At 46.3% G+C, this 19067-nt stretch overlaps 1 protein-coding gene across 1 annotated transcript in view; it reads left to right on the plus strand.

Moving 5' to 3' along the window:
* The first annotated feature begins 1436 nt into the window (after nucleotides 1-1436).
* LOC140190736 (calcium-binding protein 1-like) overlaps nucleotides 1437-19067 on the plus strand; it is a 102224-nt gene continuing 84593 nt past the window's right edge. The window contains exon 1 of the mRNA XM_072247551.1: nucleotides 1437-1922. Coding sequence (XP_072103652.1) covers nucleotides 1437-1922 — 486 coding nt within the window. The remainder of the gene's footprint in view (nucleotides 1923-19067) is intronic.

The raw sequence follows: 19067 nt of genomic DNA on the forward strand, positions 1-19067 counted from the left end.
TTGAGTCAAACTTATGCAATGGCAAAAGAAACCTGGGAGGGATGAAGGGGGAAATGATATGCAGTGGGTGATTCGATAGTGAACTTCAAAGGGGACCTTTAAGTTATTTGAACAGATAAATTTTGCAAGGCTTTGTGGAAATAGAATATTACGGGCCTTTCGGCCCACAATATTGTGCCGACCTTTTAATCGACGCTAATCTAACCCTTCACTTGTTCATAGAAGCAGGTTCTTCTGTCTGTGCCGAGCTATTTATTCTGCCAAGTCCCATCGTCCTGGAGCGGGAATCTAGCCATCCATACCCCCTCATCCATGTACCTATCCAAATTTATCCTCAGTTTAACCCGCATTCACCATCCATGGATTCTGTTTGGTGAAAGCTCTGAATGATTTGCCTCACTGCAAAGTAACCAGAAGAGTCGGGTTTTAGAGACCTGGTCAAAGAGCGGAGAAGAGATCGTTTGTTTTTTTTTTAACGCCTGAGCTGTTCAACGTGGAATTCATTGCTCTCACGGCGTTGATTGTTACTTTCACAAGAGAATTGCATTAACCATTTTTGGAAATAATATTTTAATAATTATTTCCTTTTCAAAATGTGTTAAGCAATTTATTCGTTGCCCAAAGTGCGATGTTCCGCCTTGCCGGTTGGCAGGAACAGAGGGAAACGAATCCGTCCACAACACGAGACTCAACCCGGTTTCAGGTCTCAGAACTCCGAAGCAAAACAAAAACTATTGTTGTCTGATCTTGAACGAATTTTATTTTGGATGAAACAGGATTAAAATTGGAGGAGATTCTCAGTTAAGCGATTTACCCTGTCAATAGATCGAGTTTGGGTATATCTAAGGGAGAAGATTAGGATCAAGTAAGGTGATTGCTTTTGCTAGGGTTTAGTCTTAATTCCCAGTCACGTAATTTAAACGATTTGACAAAAGATGTTAAGGGCAATTTAAAGTGTCATTTATGTCGCAAAATTCAAATTAAACCAGCCGTTCAAATCTTTTAAGGTAGGAAGTCAGAGAGAAGTCAGTTGTCTTTCATCAAACTTGGAATGATGAATTTCCGGCAGTATTTCATCCAGACTCTAATCTATTTATATTTCGACTGCGACTTTAATCTGCTTTTGTACCTGAAGCCAAAAAATCCAACCTTTACATAAGTGCCTGAGTCTGATTTGTTTCAAATTCCCGTTGTCAGTCAAAAATAATGTAACTGGGCCATGGAGAGTACTGATTAACTCGGTTCACAATCCCCCCTCTGAGGGATTGTGTTCGTGTCACATGGGTGTTCAGGATGTAAGCAGATTTTTTTAAAGGACAGACCTACCGCTGCCTTCTCCTATACTGTACAATGTGTATAGAGGACTTGCATGTCCCAGAAAGCTCGGTGATGTAAAACAATAATAGCAATTATAATATTAAGAGATAACATAGGAAATGAGTTCTTCTATAACGAAAAGCGACTCCAAGACTTCCCTGCTGAAATGCGGAGCGACGAGAGGAGACTTTCACGTGGGAAATGCGCCCCGCAGGCGAGGCAGGGACTCGGATGCTGAACGCGGTCAGTGGAGCGACGCGGCCGAGGAGCTGCCGCCGGCGGGAGGTTCGGCCAGGGCAGGTGGCACCGCGGCGGCAGCGGACGCGAAGGCGTCCCGGAAGCGAGGCACGGGCGGCAAGCCGCAGGCAGCCGGCGGCAGAGGGGAGCGAGGGGAAGGACAGGGGCAAGCGGGCGAGCGCAGGAAGCGGGCACCGGGAAGCAAAGTGGCTCGGTGCAGGAAAGGCGCGTTGGAGAGAAGCGGCAGCGAGTGCTCGCTCCTCAGCGGCTCGGCGTCGCCCTCCTCGTCCAAATCCAGCAAGGCCAGCTTCCAGTCGGTGGATGTCGACCCCGGTCTGAGCCCCATGTTGGACTCGGTGTTCGGTCAGGTAAATGAATTATTTCCCCCCCAGCTTCTACTGCAGATTAAAAAGTCTGTCAAATGATCTGATTTTAAAATGCAGAGTGGTATACATTTGCCCAGGGGATCTGTTTGTTGTCACGCATTTTGCGGAGAGATGTATCCATTTATCAGAGGGCTATGGGACGGGTCACAAACATTAATTCGACAGATGACAGATTTTTCTGTTGACTTTCCTGCCTCACACGGGGTGGGAGATGGTTCTCCGGTCCAAACCGCTCTTACACAGGTGAGCTGCGAACTTCTCTCGAAACCACTTTGTTCCCCGCGCCGCGCTCTGTAAGGTACCAGTTTACCAATTAGCGAATTTATTGGGTCTGTTTAAATCGGCGTCCCGTTTGCCCAAGTGTGCATCTGTCCCAACCATTTCACTGCATTGTTTCCTGGTGCGGGACGATTTAATCTGCCTGTCAATAAGTTATCAGAGTAATATCGAGCTCTTGGCGGTACCTCAGTGCCCATCTGACACGAGGCGAGGTTAGAAGTGGCTTCGTGAAATGTTGGCCGGGCCAATTCAAACTTTTACAGTAACTCTGAACTTACCCACCAGCGCTGTTCTCGGCGTTTCTTGAGTGGCATCAAATCTGACCTCAGGTAGCATCTGTTTAAAGGAATCAGTTAACATTGTAAGGCCTGGGAACTTGGTCGGAAGTTTGGATTTTCTGCGCGTTCGCGTGCGCTGGTTCTCGGGGCTCTGTCCTTACATTCCGCGTGGCACTGCGGCCTCGCTGCAAGTTTTTAGGATCTGCCGTTTAAACACATTGTTGGCGGCATGACCGGGTTGTTGTTGACCACATTATCTGTCGTATTGTGCTTGTTGCAACGAATCAATTAAAGACGCACTGGCTTCAGGTGTGGAGAGCCGGGACGTCTCGTTCGTGGCCACTTGCACTGACAGTGATTGGGTATGGGGCAAGGAATCTAGCAATCACCATTCGCCGAGCTCGATAATTCAGGGGGTCAAGGGCTGTTCCGCTGCATGAAGCATCACACCAGGCCACACGGAACTTCCCATCATATAATTAATCAGGAGATATGTGGCTTCAATATTTCCGTCTAACTCCACTGACGGGCGCCTTTCCTCTACACCTAAGGTTGTGATGGTGTCCTTAGCGTAAAACGGAGATGCAGTTTTAATTGTTAGGCCACTGCATGGAGTCGTATTGTTGAAGGAGAATAAATAGCTAATTGAGCTTAACGAGTTTTCGTTAACGCTGTATCTGTATTCCAGGTAATATAATCGTGGCTAAATCAGTTAATTAGTACAACCCAGGATCTCGTCAGCCTGGCAAGCAGTTGCCTTTTTGCAATAAACCCTTAGTGCATCACTTATAGCAGTCAGGCTTGGAGAAAGCGCAGGGCAGCTCCTACTGACACACACAGCAGGCAGGCGCCAGGCACCCTTCAGACCTCATAAAGAGAGATTCTTGGGCCTGTGCTCCTTAATCCTAATACAAAGGAAGGGTTTCACTTGTAAACTGCAAATGAAGCTCTTTCTTTCTGCTTTGGTATAGGAGTTACAGTTTCACTTTGTAGGGACCCTTTAAGTAAGGGTCTCCCAAATTCCTAACATGGGGACAATATCTGTTTAAATGAGATGTATAGCCCACAGTAAAGTAGTGATAGAGCCAAGTTTACCACAGCCATATGGGAAAAGCTTACACTTGACCCTAATACTGAACACCATTTGGAGCGGAGACAATGGGCCAAATCAGGTGATTCTGCTCCTAAGTCTTTTGGTTCTAGAGCCTTATTCAGTTTGAGCCCAAGGTTATTCAGAGTCTTCAGAATCTCTACTTGCTCTAGAGATTATATTAATGTTAAGCCATCTCTTTAGAAGCATTCTGGAACGTTCCTGCATAGAAAGAAGTTGTTGTACCAATGCCAGTTTCTATATGTAGGGGCTTCTGATATGAATTCATGCAGCGCTTCGAGATCACCGCAAATGTTTATGAAAAATTATGTTTGGTTTTTAATTCAGTGCTCTCTTCTCCGTATCTTGCTCACCAACACCTCTTATGATCTTTAACCCCTCTTCTGCTTTCTCCTAAATCCCAGATTTTTCATAAATACCTCTTTAAGACACCTTTTCCCTATTCTAAATATTCTTAATACCTGTAATCTTATAGAACAGGTGCTAAGTTCCATTTAACAATAACACATCCCTTTTCCTCCATTGCTGTTTTGAATTGTGTGAATAATGCTTGGGTACCTTGTCCAACCAGAATTCTCCGTTTAGACAGTCAGGTCTGGCAAAATGTGCCATCCTGGTGAGCCTCATCCTCCTGGCACCAGTTCAAGCACAGGTATGCACACAGTACCAAGTGTCAATTGCATGTTGTATTTTTATGCAAAAACCTCATCGAAAAGTTAGGTGGTGCCGACCAGAGATAAAACCGGCCACGTTCCTTCTCTATGTAGCTCCCTGTCGCTGGAGAGGGATGGGGGCGTCAGGAGATGGATGTGGGATGGGGTTGTCACAATTATTCACTATAATTAAATATAAGATTATATATATGGTACTGTATAATTCTACATGCTGGCAATTTAAACAGTGACTAAAATCATGACGTATCACCGTTTTAGGTGACATAATTACACATGGATTTAGTATTACTGATTTACCTTGCTGCTGTCTGTGAGATCTTGCTTTCTGCACAAAGGTTTGCTAAGACTTCCAGCACAGGCTACACTTTGAATGCAGCTCTTTGATGTCCAAACAGCTCAAAAAAATGCTTGCTCTTTCGCAAAAGGAACGCCTTTTCTAGCACAGCAGGTGGTCTTCCAGCAATTTCAGTTTGGTTCATCTCTTTTCTTGGCTCACTTAGTTCCTTCTTTCTGATTCTAGATAGTGCAGTCTATACAACAGCAGCTCTACTTAAGGGGAAGCAAAAGTGGTGAGAATTGTTTCAGAATTAATTGAACGAACATTCCCGTTTTATACCTGTTAAAATCAAAATCCCATCAACACCCACTCCCAATGTGTAGTGCAGGTTTGTCCATTTTTATAAGTTTTTTTTAATGTCCCACTCTCATGAGTAATTCTATTACTCATTTTAAAAACGCAGTCTTCATGATTTGGCAGCAGGTGGGTGGACAGAGGGTCAGAGAATGTACGCGGGATGGTGGCTCTTCACTCAGATCTCAGAACCTGGAGATCCAAGGAACTGGAATTAACAAAGAATCAGATGGACATGGTTCTTATCTGCAGAGAGTTCGGAGATGTCACTCTGTTCTCTTTTCAGAAGCTATCCACCGCTCCAGTTGTTGCCAATATTTTCCGTCTTATTTTATCCAAAGATCTTTTGTTATGGAAAGCATAATTCAAACTTGTAAATGCATGGACAATGATAACATTATAAAATGCAAGGCTACTAAGCTGCTATCACAACTATAGGAGAAGTTACTTCTGGGTTGATTACAGTCTGACAGGTCTCCTTACCTGAACAAGCATGTATTTTGGTTGCATGGCATTTATAATGTACAAGGCCACCAATCTCAGCCAGACCTGAATCTCAGCTGTCAGACCGGGACTCTTCTCACCATACTAAAGATCCGCTTCAGTTATCAATGGGGTTGGAGGGTGGCTACAGAAATTAAAGATCGCAAAAATGTGGCTTGTGATAGGGCATGAAATTAAATTTAATAAAGAAACTGGCATTTTCCAAAGCATCTTTCACAACCTTGGGCTATCCTTGGATGTTTTATAAGTGACAAAGTAACTTGAAAGTGCAGTCACCATTATAACATTGCAAATGCAGAACCACAGTAGGGGAACCAGTGGATGTGGTATATTTGGGTTTTCAGAAGGTCTTTGATAAAATGCCATGCTGGAGCATATTAAAATTCGATTGCATACTATTAGGGACATTGTACGTGTGGACATTGAACCCATGAACTCTAGCTCACCACTTCTTTTTCTCTTTTTGACCTACTTATTTAATTTAACTTTCTAAATATATTTATACTTACTGTATCTTGCAGTTATTATTATCTATTGCAATGTACTGCTGCCACATAACAACAAATTTCACAACATATGCCGGTGATATTAAACCTGATTCTGATTCTTAATTGTGAATTGGTTAATGGGAAGAAAGCACTGAATAGAAGAATGAGTCATTTTTTGTTGGGACATTGTGACCAGTGGGATGATATAGGGAAATCTATACTGAGATTGATGATTTGTAGGAGAGGATCAAGTATAATATATCCAAGTTTGCTGGTGACACAAGGCTGGGCGGCAGATTGGCTTGTGTGCAGAATGCATTAACACTTCTGAGATGCAAACAGTTTATGTTAATGAGAAGTTGGAATATAATGTGGAAAACTGCTTTGGTAGGGAAAATAGAAAGGTGTGGTATTTACTAAATGGTGAAAGATATGAAAAGTGTTGTTGATGAAAAGAAACTGGGTGCCTTTGTAAACAAAACTCTAAGTTAATGTGCAAATGCAGCAAACCCTCGGGAAGGTAAATAATGCCCTTTATCTAAAGGGGATCTATTTTATTTATTTAGAAATACAGTACAGAATAGGCCCTTCTAGCACTTTGATCTGCACCTTCCAGCAACCTCAGACAACCCCGACTTAACCCTAATCTAATCATGTATAATGACTTTGGACTATGGGAAGAAAACCCACAGGGGAAGGACGTACAGAAAGTCCTTACAGAGGACGCCAGGATTGAACTCTAACCTCTGACGCCCTAAGCTGCAACAGTGTCGCACTAACCGCCATGCTACCGTGGTGCCTTGTCTACAAGAGTAGAGAAATTATGCTCCCATTTTATAGGGCACTTATGAGAACACATTTACAGCAATGTGTGCACTGCATACTCTCTCTGCCTAAAGAGAGACTGGTTTACCATGGTGGGAATGTGAGAGAAGTTCACCAGATTGATTCCTGGGATGATGAACTTCCTTGATCTTATTGATGCGTACAAAGTTATTATAGAACGTGACTGGGTAGTAGTTGTAGGCAGCCGTCAATCCCAGCAGATCATGAGTTTGTGTCACAATGGCGGGGGCTTTGGGAGCAAGGGTGGACCCAAACGCAAGACACATCTTGTGAGGTTAATTAGATTTAGTTTATTGTTCGATACAAGGAGAGCAAAGCAGAAGCAGGAATAGCGAACTGGACAAGGACTCAGGACTACGACTAGGCTGGGACTAAGGGCCTGGGCTTGGACTCGGAATCAGCTCCCAGAACTAGAGGAGACATGAAGAGGCTAAGGTATAGACTCCGAGCCAAAGACTGGGCAAGGACCCACTACCTGGGTCTTGCCTGGGGCTCGGACCCCAGAACCAGGCATGGACATGACATGGGCTAGGGAGAGGAGGAACATGGAAAACAGAGCCCTGGTCTCGGGAGAGCAGGTACATGGAACCATGGACACATACACAGAACACAGAGTCGGGACCCCTTGTTGGGTATAGGACATAGGGCCGGGACTCGCACACAGAACAGAGAGTCGGGACCCCTCCTTGGGTACAGGACATAGGGCCGGGACTCATGACCCTCCGCGGGGCAACGGCAAGACGGCCTGACTTACCCCACGGAGGCGAGGACCAGACAAGACATGACCCCCCACGGGGCAACGACAAGACGGCCAGACCTACCCCACAGAGGCGAGGACAAGACAAGACAAGACATGACCCCCCTCGGGGCAACGGCAAGACGGCCAGACTTACCCCACGGAGGCAAGGACAAGACAAGACCAACACGAAAGCACACCAGACAGTAACTATCTAGCTCCAGCGATAGAACTAGATGGAAGTGCAGGCGAGGGCTACAGACGAGGGCTAGAGGCGAGAGGGGCAGAGAAGGGATTCAGACAGGGGGGTTGGACAGGAATCACAGACCGCCAGGGCCAGGACTTGACTTGGTACTTGAATGCTGCCAGAGCCAGGACTTGACTTGGTACTTGAACGCCACCAGGGACAGGACTTTACTTGGTACTTGAATGCCCCCGGAGCCAGGACTTGACTTGGAGCCTTCGGGTAGTGGCGAGCTCTCGACTCGGCCCAGGAACAGTAGACAGCAGTTCTTGATTCCCTCCGGCGGGTTAACTGATGGACCCACATCGGTGAGGAAACCTTACAGGCTTGCTTTGGCAAGGTAACTTGACAAGGTTGCTCCAGTGAGGAAAGGCGAATTACCAGCATTTGCTTCGGGCGGAGACTAGGCTTCCTCCGGTCAGATGACATTGGCACGCTGTACCTTGGTGGCTTTGCAAACGCTCCCGCACCGAACGGCTGAAAGCCAGAGACTATAAACTACCAGTTCAGTCAAGAGCAATTGCCTCCAATCACCAAAGCCGAGGGACACGGGAAAACAGGGAATCAACAGTCCGGATCGTAACATAAACAAAGTAAGTTTAAAGGGACCCCGATCCGGACCATGACAGTTTGCGCCTCTGGTGGACTGTGGGTGGGAAGATTTGAAGAACCGACTGTTGCCCATGCAGTGGGTCCCCCTCTCCACATCACTGATGTAGTCCAAGGTAAGGGCAAGCACCAATACAGCTTGACACCAGTGTCATCACAGATGCTGCCAGAGTGAAGCTGTAAACGACATCAAACTGCCTTTGGGACCATGACTCCAGATTTCTTCCCCAGGGTTTACTCCCGACGGCTTTCCCACGGGTGAGTATGGCCACAAGGCAGCGGAAGTTTAAAATCAGGGTTTTGCTTCTCCAGAGCGTGACTGGGTAGATGTTGGGGTAATGCTTCACCCAGCTAGGTATTTGGAACCACGGAAGATGGTTTGAAAATAAAGGGTTAACCAATCAGGACAAATATGTGTAGAAACTCTTTCACGTAAAGGTCTTTGGGATTCACTGCCTAAGAAGGCGGTAGGATTATTCAGGACACTGATTTTTGAATATTGAGGTAATCAGGGGATATGGGGTTATCTGAGGAAGTGGCACTGAGCGAAAACACCACAAGAGATTCTGCAGGCGCTGTAGACTGGATATTGAACTTTTTACTGTCGGACTTCGGCCACATTCCACCGAAATACAACACTGGGCGGCACGGGAGGTCGTTCCTGCCTGTGGCCATCGAATGTGCAGCTCCTCCTGTGGAGGGTCAGACACCCTGAGCCAATAGACTGGTGCTGGACTTATTTTCCATCTGGCATAGTTTGCATTTTGTTGTTTGATTGTTTGTGGTTTTTGTATTGCTATATTTACGCTCTATTCTTGGTTGGTGCGGCTGTAACGAAACCAAATTTCCCTCGGGATTAATAAAGTATATCTATCTATCTATCTATCTATCTAAATGCAAAGCAACACACAAAATGCTGGAGAAACTCAACAGGTCAAGCAGCATCTATGGAGGGGAACACACAGTCAATGTTTCTGGCTGAGACCCTTCCTGAGGACTCGAAAGGAAGGGGGAAGCAGCCAGAATAAGAAAGTGGAGGTGAAGGAGTAGAAGCTGGAAGGTGATAGGTGAATCCAGGTGAGGGGGGAGGTGAGTGAGTTGGGCGGGGGGAAATTAAGTGAGAAGCTAGGAGGTGATTGGTTAAAGAGGGAAAGGGCTGACGAAGGAGGAACCTGATAGGAGAGGAGAGTGGACCATGGGAGAAAGGGAAGGAGCAGGGGCACCAGAGGGAGGTGATGGACAGGTGAGGAGAAGGGAAAGAGTAAGAGGGTATTCAGAATAGGGAATGGAAAAGATTAGTTATGATCTTATGGATAGTGGCCACCTTCTATTTCTTATCTTCTTGGCATTTCATTCAGGAGATGGTATCCCAGCAGTCACTAGCATTATGCATAAATATTGTGCTCAGATCTCTGGAGTGTGACTTGAAACTACATATTTCTGACTTGGGAATGACAGTTTTCCCTTCTAACTGGCACTTTATTTTGTATGGGAGTTGGAGAGGGGGTGTTTGATTGGCTGGATGAGGGAAATGGAAAAAGTGGCATTCAATCAGCATTGCATTCCAAACTGGTTCTCCTAGCTGAGAGGTCACTGCGATTCTGAGATTTGCTCAATTCATGTGTGTTTACACAGCTCAACACTCTCATACTTTAGCATTGTCAGTAAACGTGATGCTGGGTTGATTATACCTATGGAGTTGTACACCATGACACAAGCTTTAAAGTCAATCGAGTTCCAATAGTTGTCATTGCCATTATGCACCGTGTCGTATGACGTGGGCGATCATGGTCTTTCTATAACCAGGATTGTTCTTGGCAAATTTTTTGACAGAAGTGGTTTGCCATTGCCTCCTTCTGGGCAGTGTCTTTACAAGGTGGGTGGCCCCAGCCATTGTCAATACTCTTCAGAGGCTGTCTGCCTGGTGTCAGTGGTCACATAACCAGGACTTGTGATGTGCACCAGCTGCTCATACGGCCATCCACCACCTGCTCCCGTCGCTTCATGTGATGCTGATCAGTTGGGGGGTGGGGGGGGGGGGTTGGCTAAGCAGATGCTACACCTTGCCCAAGGGTGACCCGCAGGCTAGCGGAGGGAAGGAGCACCTTACACCTCCTTCAGTAGAGGTGAATCTCCACCCCGCCACCCATCAGGCATCCATTTACACTCTTCAGTTTTATTCTCTCCTCTTTCTGCCAACATCCCCTTTCCAGATTCTGTCACTTACCCCCAAAAGTTATAATGTGGGAGGAAAGTGGGGCAAACCCAGAACCACTCACACTAAGTACGAGAGGAACCCAGCAGATCAGGCAGCATCTATGGAGGGGAATGAACGTTCTACATCTCGGGCTGAGCCCCTCCATCAGGAACACCTGGGGTAAATCCATATGGTCACAGGTCAAAGGTGCAAACTCCCTGCAGGCAGCTCTGGGGGTCAGATGGAACTGGGACCCCTGGACCTGCAAGGCAGCAACTTTTGCAGCTGCACCTCTGGTCCTGGAAGCCAAGGAGACGATCCACAACCCCCAAAGAGGTGCTTCAAGGGGAGACGGGTGTGAGGGAGGGGATACATTGTCGGGGCGGGCGCAGATAAAAAGGGCAATGTCTGGAGACCTCCCATGAAGCCAAAAGAGCTCAGCACCCGGCTCTACAAGTTACTGAGTTTGAGGCTATGTCGGTTGCGTATTGACATTCTAATCAGAAAGCGTTCGTTATTTATTACTTAGTCAGGGATACATCACAGTAACAGGCCCTTCTGGCCAAACGAGCCCGCGCTGCCCATGTGACCAATTAACCCACTAACCCGTACGTCTTTCGAATGCGGGACATGGAGGAAACCCACCTGGTTGCCGGGCGAAGTTACAGTCTTCATACAGGCAGTGGCAGGAATTGGACCGAGTTTGCTGGCGTTGTCATAGAGTTAAACTAACCGCTATAATACTGCGCCGCCCCAGAATGTGGGAATTCTTCACTACTAGGCTCCCACCCACCCCCCCCCCCCCGTGCTCCCACAAATTGTACTCGGGGTCCTACCTAGCTCATACCAAGCCCTATCAATCCATGAGGAGATACAACAGATTGGAGCTAACAGGACGATTTTAGCTCTGCTCAGAAAAAAAAATTGGACCCAAGCAAAGTCAGTATGAGTCCCAGGACTTACTCGACATGTGTAGCTAGAACATATTGGTCTTGGGTTGGGGAGCAAGGTAACTGCTGTTAAACCAGATTCTGAGCTTCGTGTGTTACCTGCACTCTGTTAGATGTTTGCACCGTCATATCCCGCAGTAACGACAGATAGTACATTTATTTGTGAAGAGTCATTCTGATACGAGCTGCCGGGCATAATTTTTTTCCATCCAAACACATATAACCAGGTCCTCTCGGGGTGGGCTCAGGTGACCAGACGCCAAGTCAGACCAAGAAATTGCACAGATTAACCAATGATGCGAGAACAGACAGGATTAAGGTGCCAATTCTTCACAGCGAGGCTAAGAAACCTGAAGAGCTGCCAGCCCAGGAAGGAGACAGGCAGAGCTGTTAAAGTCAGTCTGAGGTAAAGTAGGAAAAGACCACCATGGCAAATGGGAGGTCCTGTAAGGAACCCCATGTACTGTAACTCTGTGTTCCAAAACGTAATCAGGTTACCTGGCAGGGGAGAAACCACAATCCAAAAAAGGTAGATCTCCCAGGACTTTACTAAGCCCGAGGGGACGTGAGGACGGAGGTGGCACTGGCGAGAAACGACGAAGCTTTGCAGGCAGCTTACAAAACCACTAACAATTCCACTTAATATACTTTTTCACGACTATAGTCACTGCAAACCGGAGCCTGTAAGTTTCTGTCGGGAAGCGTGCTTATGGCCCGCTGTTTGCACGGTATCCTAAAGGACTTGGCGAACAGGACTCTCGGGACTGCAGGTACGTCTGTGGCGACCAATGCTGGAGCGGACCTGGGGCCGGTTTGAATGTCGTGGTCCAGGCCCGAGAGCGGATAATGAACTGAAGTTTGGTCGATTTAAGTGCCGAGCCAAATTAAAAAATGATGAAGGCATCAAGGCCGAGGGTGAAGAATGATCCATGAGTGCCGACTCATCTCAGCACTGAACTAACCTGACTCCGCAACCTCTTCCCGCAGAATGTACACAGGACTCGCCGCAGTCCTCTTCCTCCTGAAACCTATCACCACCTCCCGGATCTTACCCACATGCAGGAGCAGGCGACTCCTCTGGCACAACTCCATAATGCTGCCCACCACCAGAAGGAAGTGCTACTGCAGAACGGGGCTGCCCTCTCCTCAGCAGTGCCGCCAGCTTCACCGCAGGAGAACAACCCAATCCCCATCACCCCCCCGCCCCCCGCCATCCTCCCGAGTGGTGATCAATCCTTTCCTGAGCTTGGAGGTACCACAGTTCACTCAAGCCTTGGGCATAGTGGCACAGAGAAACTGACTGCCGTAAAGTGACTTTTTACCTTAAACCTGCAAAGCTAAGGGTGTAGAATTGCAGCAATCAGTATTCATAGTGTGAAAAGCACTGTGTGACGTATTTCCCACGTTGGGAACCTCACTAAAATCAAGGCCGATGTGTTGTTTTAGCAGGAATGCAGTTCGTCATCTTTTGACTGTAGTCCCAACTGTGGTGTCACGCATGACAAGGAGGTGGGACGGTGATCATCACAGCTCAGGCCCGAGTCTTCTGCTGCGGACAGGCAACTTCTCATGGCAGATGCAAAACATGGAAATCTTCCGCTTTGGCGAATCAACGTGCGCAGCTGTCCCCTACGGAACAAATGGCTGGCTGAATCCAGCATTGCCGCTGATGACATTCGGGCCATTGTCTCAAGTGCAGCATCCTCACTGCCACGGGGTGTGGCCGCCCTCACAGGAGGGCAGCTGAAAGAAGACTCTGCAATCACGCACACTCCAGCCAGTCTTTGTAATCGTATTTAACTCTCTTACTTTTGTTTCAGCCTTGTCAAGACTTGATTGAAGCCTAGCGATGGCAACGCTACCTGCTTACCGTAGTCTGCCTTCCGGGAAGGAAGATCAGCGATTTAGAGAGACGCTGTAAGGGAGCAGTTATTAACTTAGTTCTAGATTACTGCTTTCTAGTCGCAATGACGCCATAAGTTCTTAGTTAGTTAGTGGCCCTGTTGGCATAGTGTTCATTATTTCCTTTGATCTGGACAGTTCTTATTAAAACTCAATGAACTATTTATTCTGTGCCTGTGTCGCTCCTGCTGCATCATAGGAAAGTTCAGGCAGGGCGACACCTTTGATCACAAATGTCCCGAAGACCCTGTAGGAGAAGGAGACGATGCATCCTGTGAACTGGTTTCTCAAGCAGAATGACGAAGTGATCTGGTAGGATGCCTCCTTGCCAACACCTCGACCTGGCTTGGCTGGGTAGCCAGAGGGCTCTCCCCATCAGATCCTTCCCACACTGTCAGAGTCTCGCTCCAAGCACACACAGCCCTTGATGTCTGCAGTGAAGCTGACAACACCAGGGACCAACATCTGGGAAGGATTTGTTGTGACCCTTGCTGAAATGTGGATTGTGCTCTTTGTTGTAGGCTGCTCCCGTGGACATTTACTGAGACAAATGCCAACTGCTGCTCGAAAATCATCAACTCAGTGAAAGACCAGCATTGGTCTGCCCGGAACTTCAAAGTCAAAGTAAATTTATTATCAAACTTTGTATATGTCACCATATACTACCCTGAGATTCATTTTCTTGCAGGCTTTCACAGTAGAACAAAGAAATACAAAAGGGTCAATGAAAAACTGCACACAAGCAAAGACTTAGAAACAACCAGTGTGCAAAAGAAGACTGTGCAGACAGAAAATAAATAAGCAAATATATAATAATGAGAAAATGAGTTGTAGAGACCTTGAAAGCGAGTCCATAGGTTGTGGAATCAGTTCAGGTTCAAGGTGTTTCAGGAGCTTGATGGCTGAGGGGTAATAACCTGGTGCTGTGGGACCTAAGGCTCCAGTACCTCGTGGCCTGGGTGCTGCCTTCTTGTGCAACATTCATTGTAGATGTGCTCAATGGTAGGAAGGGTTTTTCCTGTGATGGACTGGGCTGAATCCGTCACTTTTTGTAAGCTTTTCTGTTCTAGGGCATTAGTTTCCATACCAGGCTGTTACATAACCATTCAGGATTCTCTCCAATGTATACCTGCAGAAGTTTGTCAAAGTTTTAGATGACATGCCAAATCTGTACAAACTTCTAAGAAAGTAGAGGCGCTGCTGTGCCTTCTTTGTGATGACACTTGTGTGTTGGTCCCAGGACAGACCCTTGGATGTGATAACGCCAAGGAATTTAAAGTTACTGGCCCTATCCGCCTCTGACCCTCCAAAGAGGACAGGTTCATGGACCTCCTGTTTCTTCCTCCTTCGGTCAAACATCAGCTCTTCGGTGAGTGAGAGGTAGTTGTGGACCCACTCAACCAGATGTTGGCATAACGACAAGAACCTGTTGGTCTTTCAGTGGAAAGAGACGTGTGAAAGCCAATGCCGCCTACCACCACGTTGCGAGGTGCTCCTACCGAGGAGCTCAGTGAAACTTGGTGCAGCCACTGCAGAGGCTCTGTGGGGAAGGTCGCTGAGCACTGGGGGTCTGGGCCCTGTGTAACAGCCTCACAAGCACTTCACAAATGGATTATTTCAGGAGGACACATTGTAAGAGAATGCACTGAATTGATGGGTCAATGAAAGCAGACAACGGCACATCCTCACTGTATCCTGTATATATTATGAATAAAATATATTTTGAGGGGGGAGGGATGTAATCAGTTATCTAACTTCACTTGTGAATGTTAAGGAGAATGTGAGAATTAAAATGAACAACCTTCAGCAGTGAAGTGGCTGTTTCTCTCACAGCACAGGGGACCTGTGAAACAAAGGAATCTCCTGCTGATGGTGACAAAATTATTTTGATCAAGACCTCTGAAAAGAAGTGGGTTGGAGTGTGATTTAGACTTGTGTGGAAAGAGCAAGTAAAGATAATTGGATGTTGTGTTGTTTACATCAGGACCACTGAAGGACAGCAGCTAGTTCCGAAGAAGGAAAAATTCTCACATTTTCTGTGCTTGAGTGTAAAGAATTGTCTACCATCGTGGGATGAGGGCTGTTCGTAGCCACTGCCTGTCTCAGAGTTAAAGTAAATCTATTATCAAAGTGTGCAAGTGTCACCCATCGGGATTCATTTTCTTGCAGGCATTTACAGGAAAATAAAGAAATACAATAGAATTTATGAAAATCTACACACAAACATTGGCAAATAACCAATGTGCAAAAGGCAAATGGGGCAAATAAAAGGCATCCGTTAGTCTTGCGAGACCATGGATCTGCGCCTGGAAAGTCTTCACTCTCCAGGGTGCAGGCCTGGGCAAGGTTGTATGGAAGAACAGCTGTTGCCCATGCTGCAAGTCTCCCCTCTCCACGACACCGATGTTGTCCAAGGGAAGGGCATTAGGACCCATACAGCTTGGCACCAGTGTCGTCACAGAGCAATGTGTGATGAAGTGCCTTGCTCAAGGACACAACATGTTCCCTCGGCTGGGGCTCGAACTCACGACCTTCAGGTCGCTAGTCCAATGCCTTAACCACTTGGCCACGTGCCCACCGGGCAAATAAAAACAATAAATAGTACTGTTCCCACTGTCAAGTTGCAGACACCCTCACTAGTTGTATGCCTGTGCTTCGAGTTTTTCATAGTACAATTGACCCCCAGCCTATCAGCACCTGAGGACACACTATCGGTCCACACAAATAGGTATTGTGATAGCTTTGCTGGCTGCTGCAGGCCCACGTAGGAACAAGGTTCCTGGCAGCATTTATTACTGGGAAACTCTCTGGGTTGCAAATAGTTCACAAGAATGCTCTCACCTGGGGAGGGACTGTGTCATGAATTAGGGCTCACAATAACCTTTCATTCAACGAATGACTGAGATCCTGACTGATTCTTGTTTTCCAAGACAACCGTGTATAAATTTTGTTTATTTGCCTCATTCTGGTTTGCAATTATCGGACTATTTTCACTTGACCTGAGACCATTCTTGCTTCTAAATCTGGAGGTTGTATGTTTGAATGCGAAAGGATGACTAGACACTAAAGCACAAGTCCTGTTGGTAAGGCTAAAACTCCAATTTCTGATGTTGGAGAAAGATTAGAGTGGCAGTGTAGTGCAACATTTAATCGCGTTGTCTCTTACTTCCAGTGACGCCGTTGTTTTCTGACCTCTGGTACTGCCTTTGCTGAGTTTTTTAGATTTTCTCTGTGATTGAGTTACCACCCTGGTGTTTCTGTTTCCTGTCATATCTCCAAAATGTTCTGGTGGGTTTACTAATATAGACGGGCAGCAAAATGATGGCGGGCAAGCCCGAGGAAAAACTGCAGTGCCTCAGGGGGATAAAGTGAGGAGGGATTGGACTTCGCAAACATGAGGAATTCTGCAGATGCTGGAAATTCAGGCAACACACATCAAAGTTGCTGGTGAACGCAGCAGGCCAGGCAGCATCTCTAGGAAGACGTTTCAGGCCGAGACCCTTCGTCAGGACTAACTGAAAGAAGAGATATTGATGGGCCAAATAGTCTATGTTTACATCAAAATAAATATGTGATCAAAACTTTAATTCACTGACTTGTTTCCTGTCTGCTGTTTGTTGTTTGTGGGCTATTTTTGTTGCTACATCTGGGGAACAGTCCTTACAGCACACACTGTCTTATTTCCATATCCCTGTCTGTCACACACTTGTCAATACAGAAAAATCAGACTCCCTCCCTTCTACCCAGGCAGTCAAAGGTTGGAAAATAAGGCTTTTTCTCCCCCCTGGTATGGTGCAAACCCGTGGTGATGGTGAAGCAGCACAGTAGGTAGACCTCCTACCTCACACCTTCAGAGACCTGGATTCGATGTAGATCTTTGTGCTGTCCACAAGGAGTGGGCAGGATCTCCCTGTAATCTCATGGGGTTCTCTGCTGGCTCTGGTTTTCTCCAACATTTCAAAGATTAATTAGTTACAGTGACCTGCCCTTTTGGACTACACTGGTGAGGCAGAGAGGGGGATCTTGACTGGGCATCTCAGGATCTCCATACCTTCTGCCCAGGCTTGTGATAATGATGATCATCATCACCCATTGTCCTTCGAGACGGACGGATGCCAACCAACCTGCCCTAGTGTGTGGGTAAGTGGTAGAATCTGAGGAGAGTTGATTGAAATGTAGGGATAAATAGATGATTAATACTGGCGTGATCTTGTGAAGGAACAGTTTTTGCGCTGTATGACTTTGTGAATCTGTATACTGGTGGGCCACACAAAATGGTCCTTTCTTCATCAGGTCACCAGGGAGATTTGCCAAGCAAAGAGTAACACCTCAATTAAGAGGAGGAGGAGAAGATGACGGCGCGACGCAGCTTGCGCGGCCACTCCGGTGAATGATATCTGTAATCTGTCAAGTAGGGTGCCGTGCACAATTCTGATTTGATGGAGACAGACGTGAGAGAACGGAGGAACAGCTGGAGGAACTTCTGAAATGCCTTTTTCGCTGCCGCTGTTACTATGTGATCCAGAATCTCCAGAGGGGAAGACCCCGAGTCCTCGGCTTTGCCTGTTGCTGGGCGGCCGGGACGGGGTCGAAGTGCTCAGTAGAGATGGTGCTCGGTGCTTGGTGTCGAAGGGCTGGTCGGAGGCTCGAAGTTTTCGGACCGACTCAGAGTCAGCTGTGGTTGGGGACGTCCGATGCATCGACAGTTGTTGGTGTCTGGAGGTTTATGGCAGACAGAGTTTTTCCCTTCTGCCGCCTGCTATCGGGGACTATCGGGAGTCGATTGGAACTTTGAGACTTTTTTTACCGTTCCCATGGTCTGCTGTTTATCAAATTACGGTATTGCTTTGCACTGCTGTAACTATATATTATAATTATGTGGTTTTTGTCAGTGTTAGTCTTTGGTTTGTCTTGTTTTTTTTGTGATATCACTCCGGAGGAACATAGTATCATTTCTTAATGCATGCATGCATTTCTAAATGACAATAAACGAGGACTGAGTGTCTTCATAATCTAATCTAACCTCTTCCCTTGGGAAGAGAGTGGAGACTGTTGGTCGCTGGTGAAAATGGCCAAAGGTTGGATCTGCTTGGCTTATTTTAGTCACAAGAGTATGAGGAAAAGTAAAGTTAAACCTATCTGCTAATGGAAAGTTAGAATGCAGTTCTTTTTGTAAAATCAAAAGATTACATTTCTCACTAATGCTTATTAAAACCTGTTGGAACCATTCTCAAATGCTGAACAATATAGTTATGGATTATTCAAATATATGGTGTTGCAGATGCCAATACTTTACAATAAAACCAAAAAATGCTGGATTTACTCTGCAAGTCAAGCAGCATCTGGAAAGAGATAAACAGTTATAAGGACCTTGTTAATATTACTGTACTTCTACGGACACCCCATGTAAAGCAAGGCTGTTTTGAAGAAAACAAAATAATTTTACAAGATCATGTGCTGTTTTGCCATTAATGGAAGTTTATTTTGTAAACTTCATTTGACTTACCTGTTAGCAATACATGACCATAATAAACATCATATTGGGAGTTAATACTCATTTACCTTCTAATTCAGCCAAGATATAGTCACCAATGTGAAATTAATAATCATTAATACATTCTTGGAAGGGACTAGTCATTTTGACAGTTGACTGCTTGGAGACCAGAGCAGTTTCCTGC

Source organism: Mobula birostris, chromosome 31 (assembly GCF_030028105.1).
Source record: "Mobula birostris isolate sMobBir1 chromosome 31, sMobBir1.hap1, whole genome shotgun sequence".
Lineage (NCBI taxonomy): Eukaryota > Metazoa > Chordata > Chondrichthyes > Myliobatiformes > Myliobatidae > Mobula > Mobula birostris.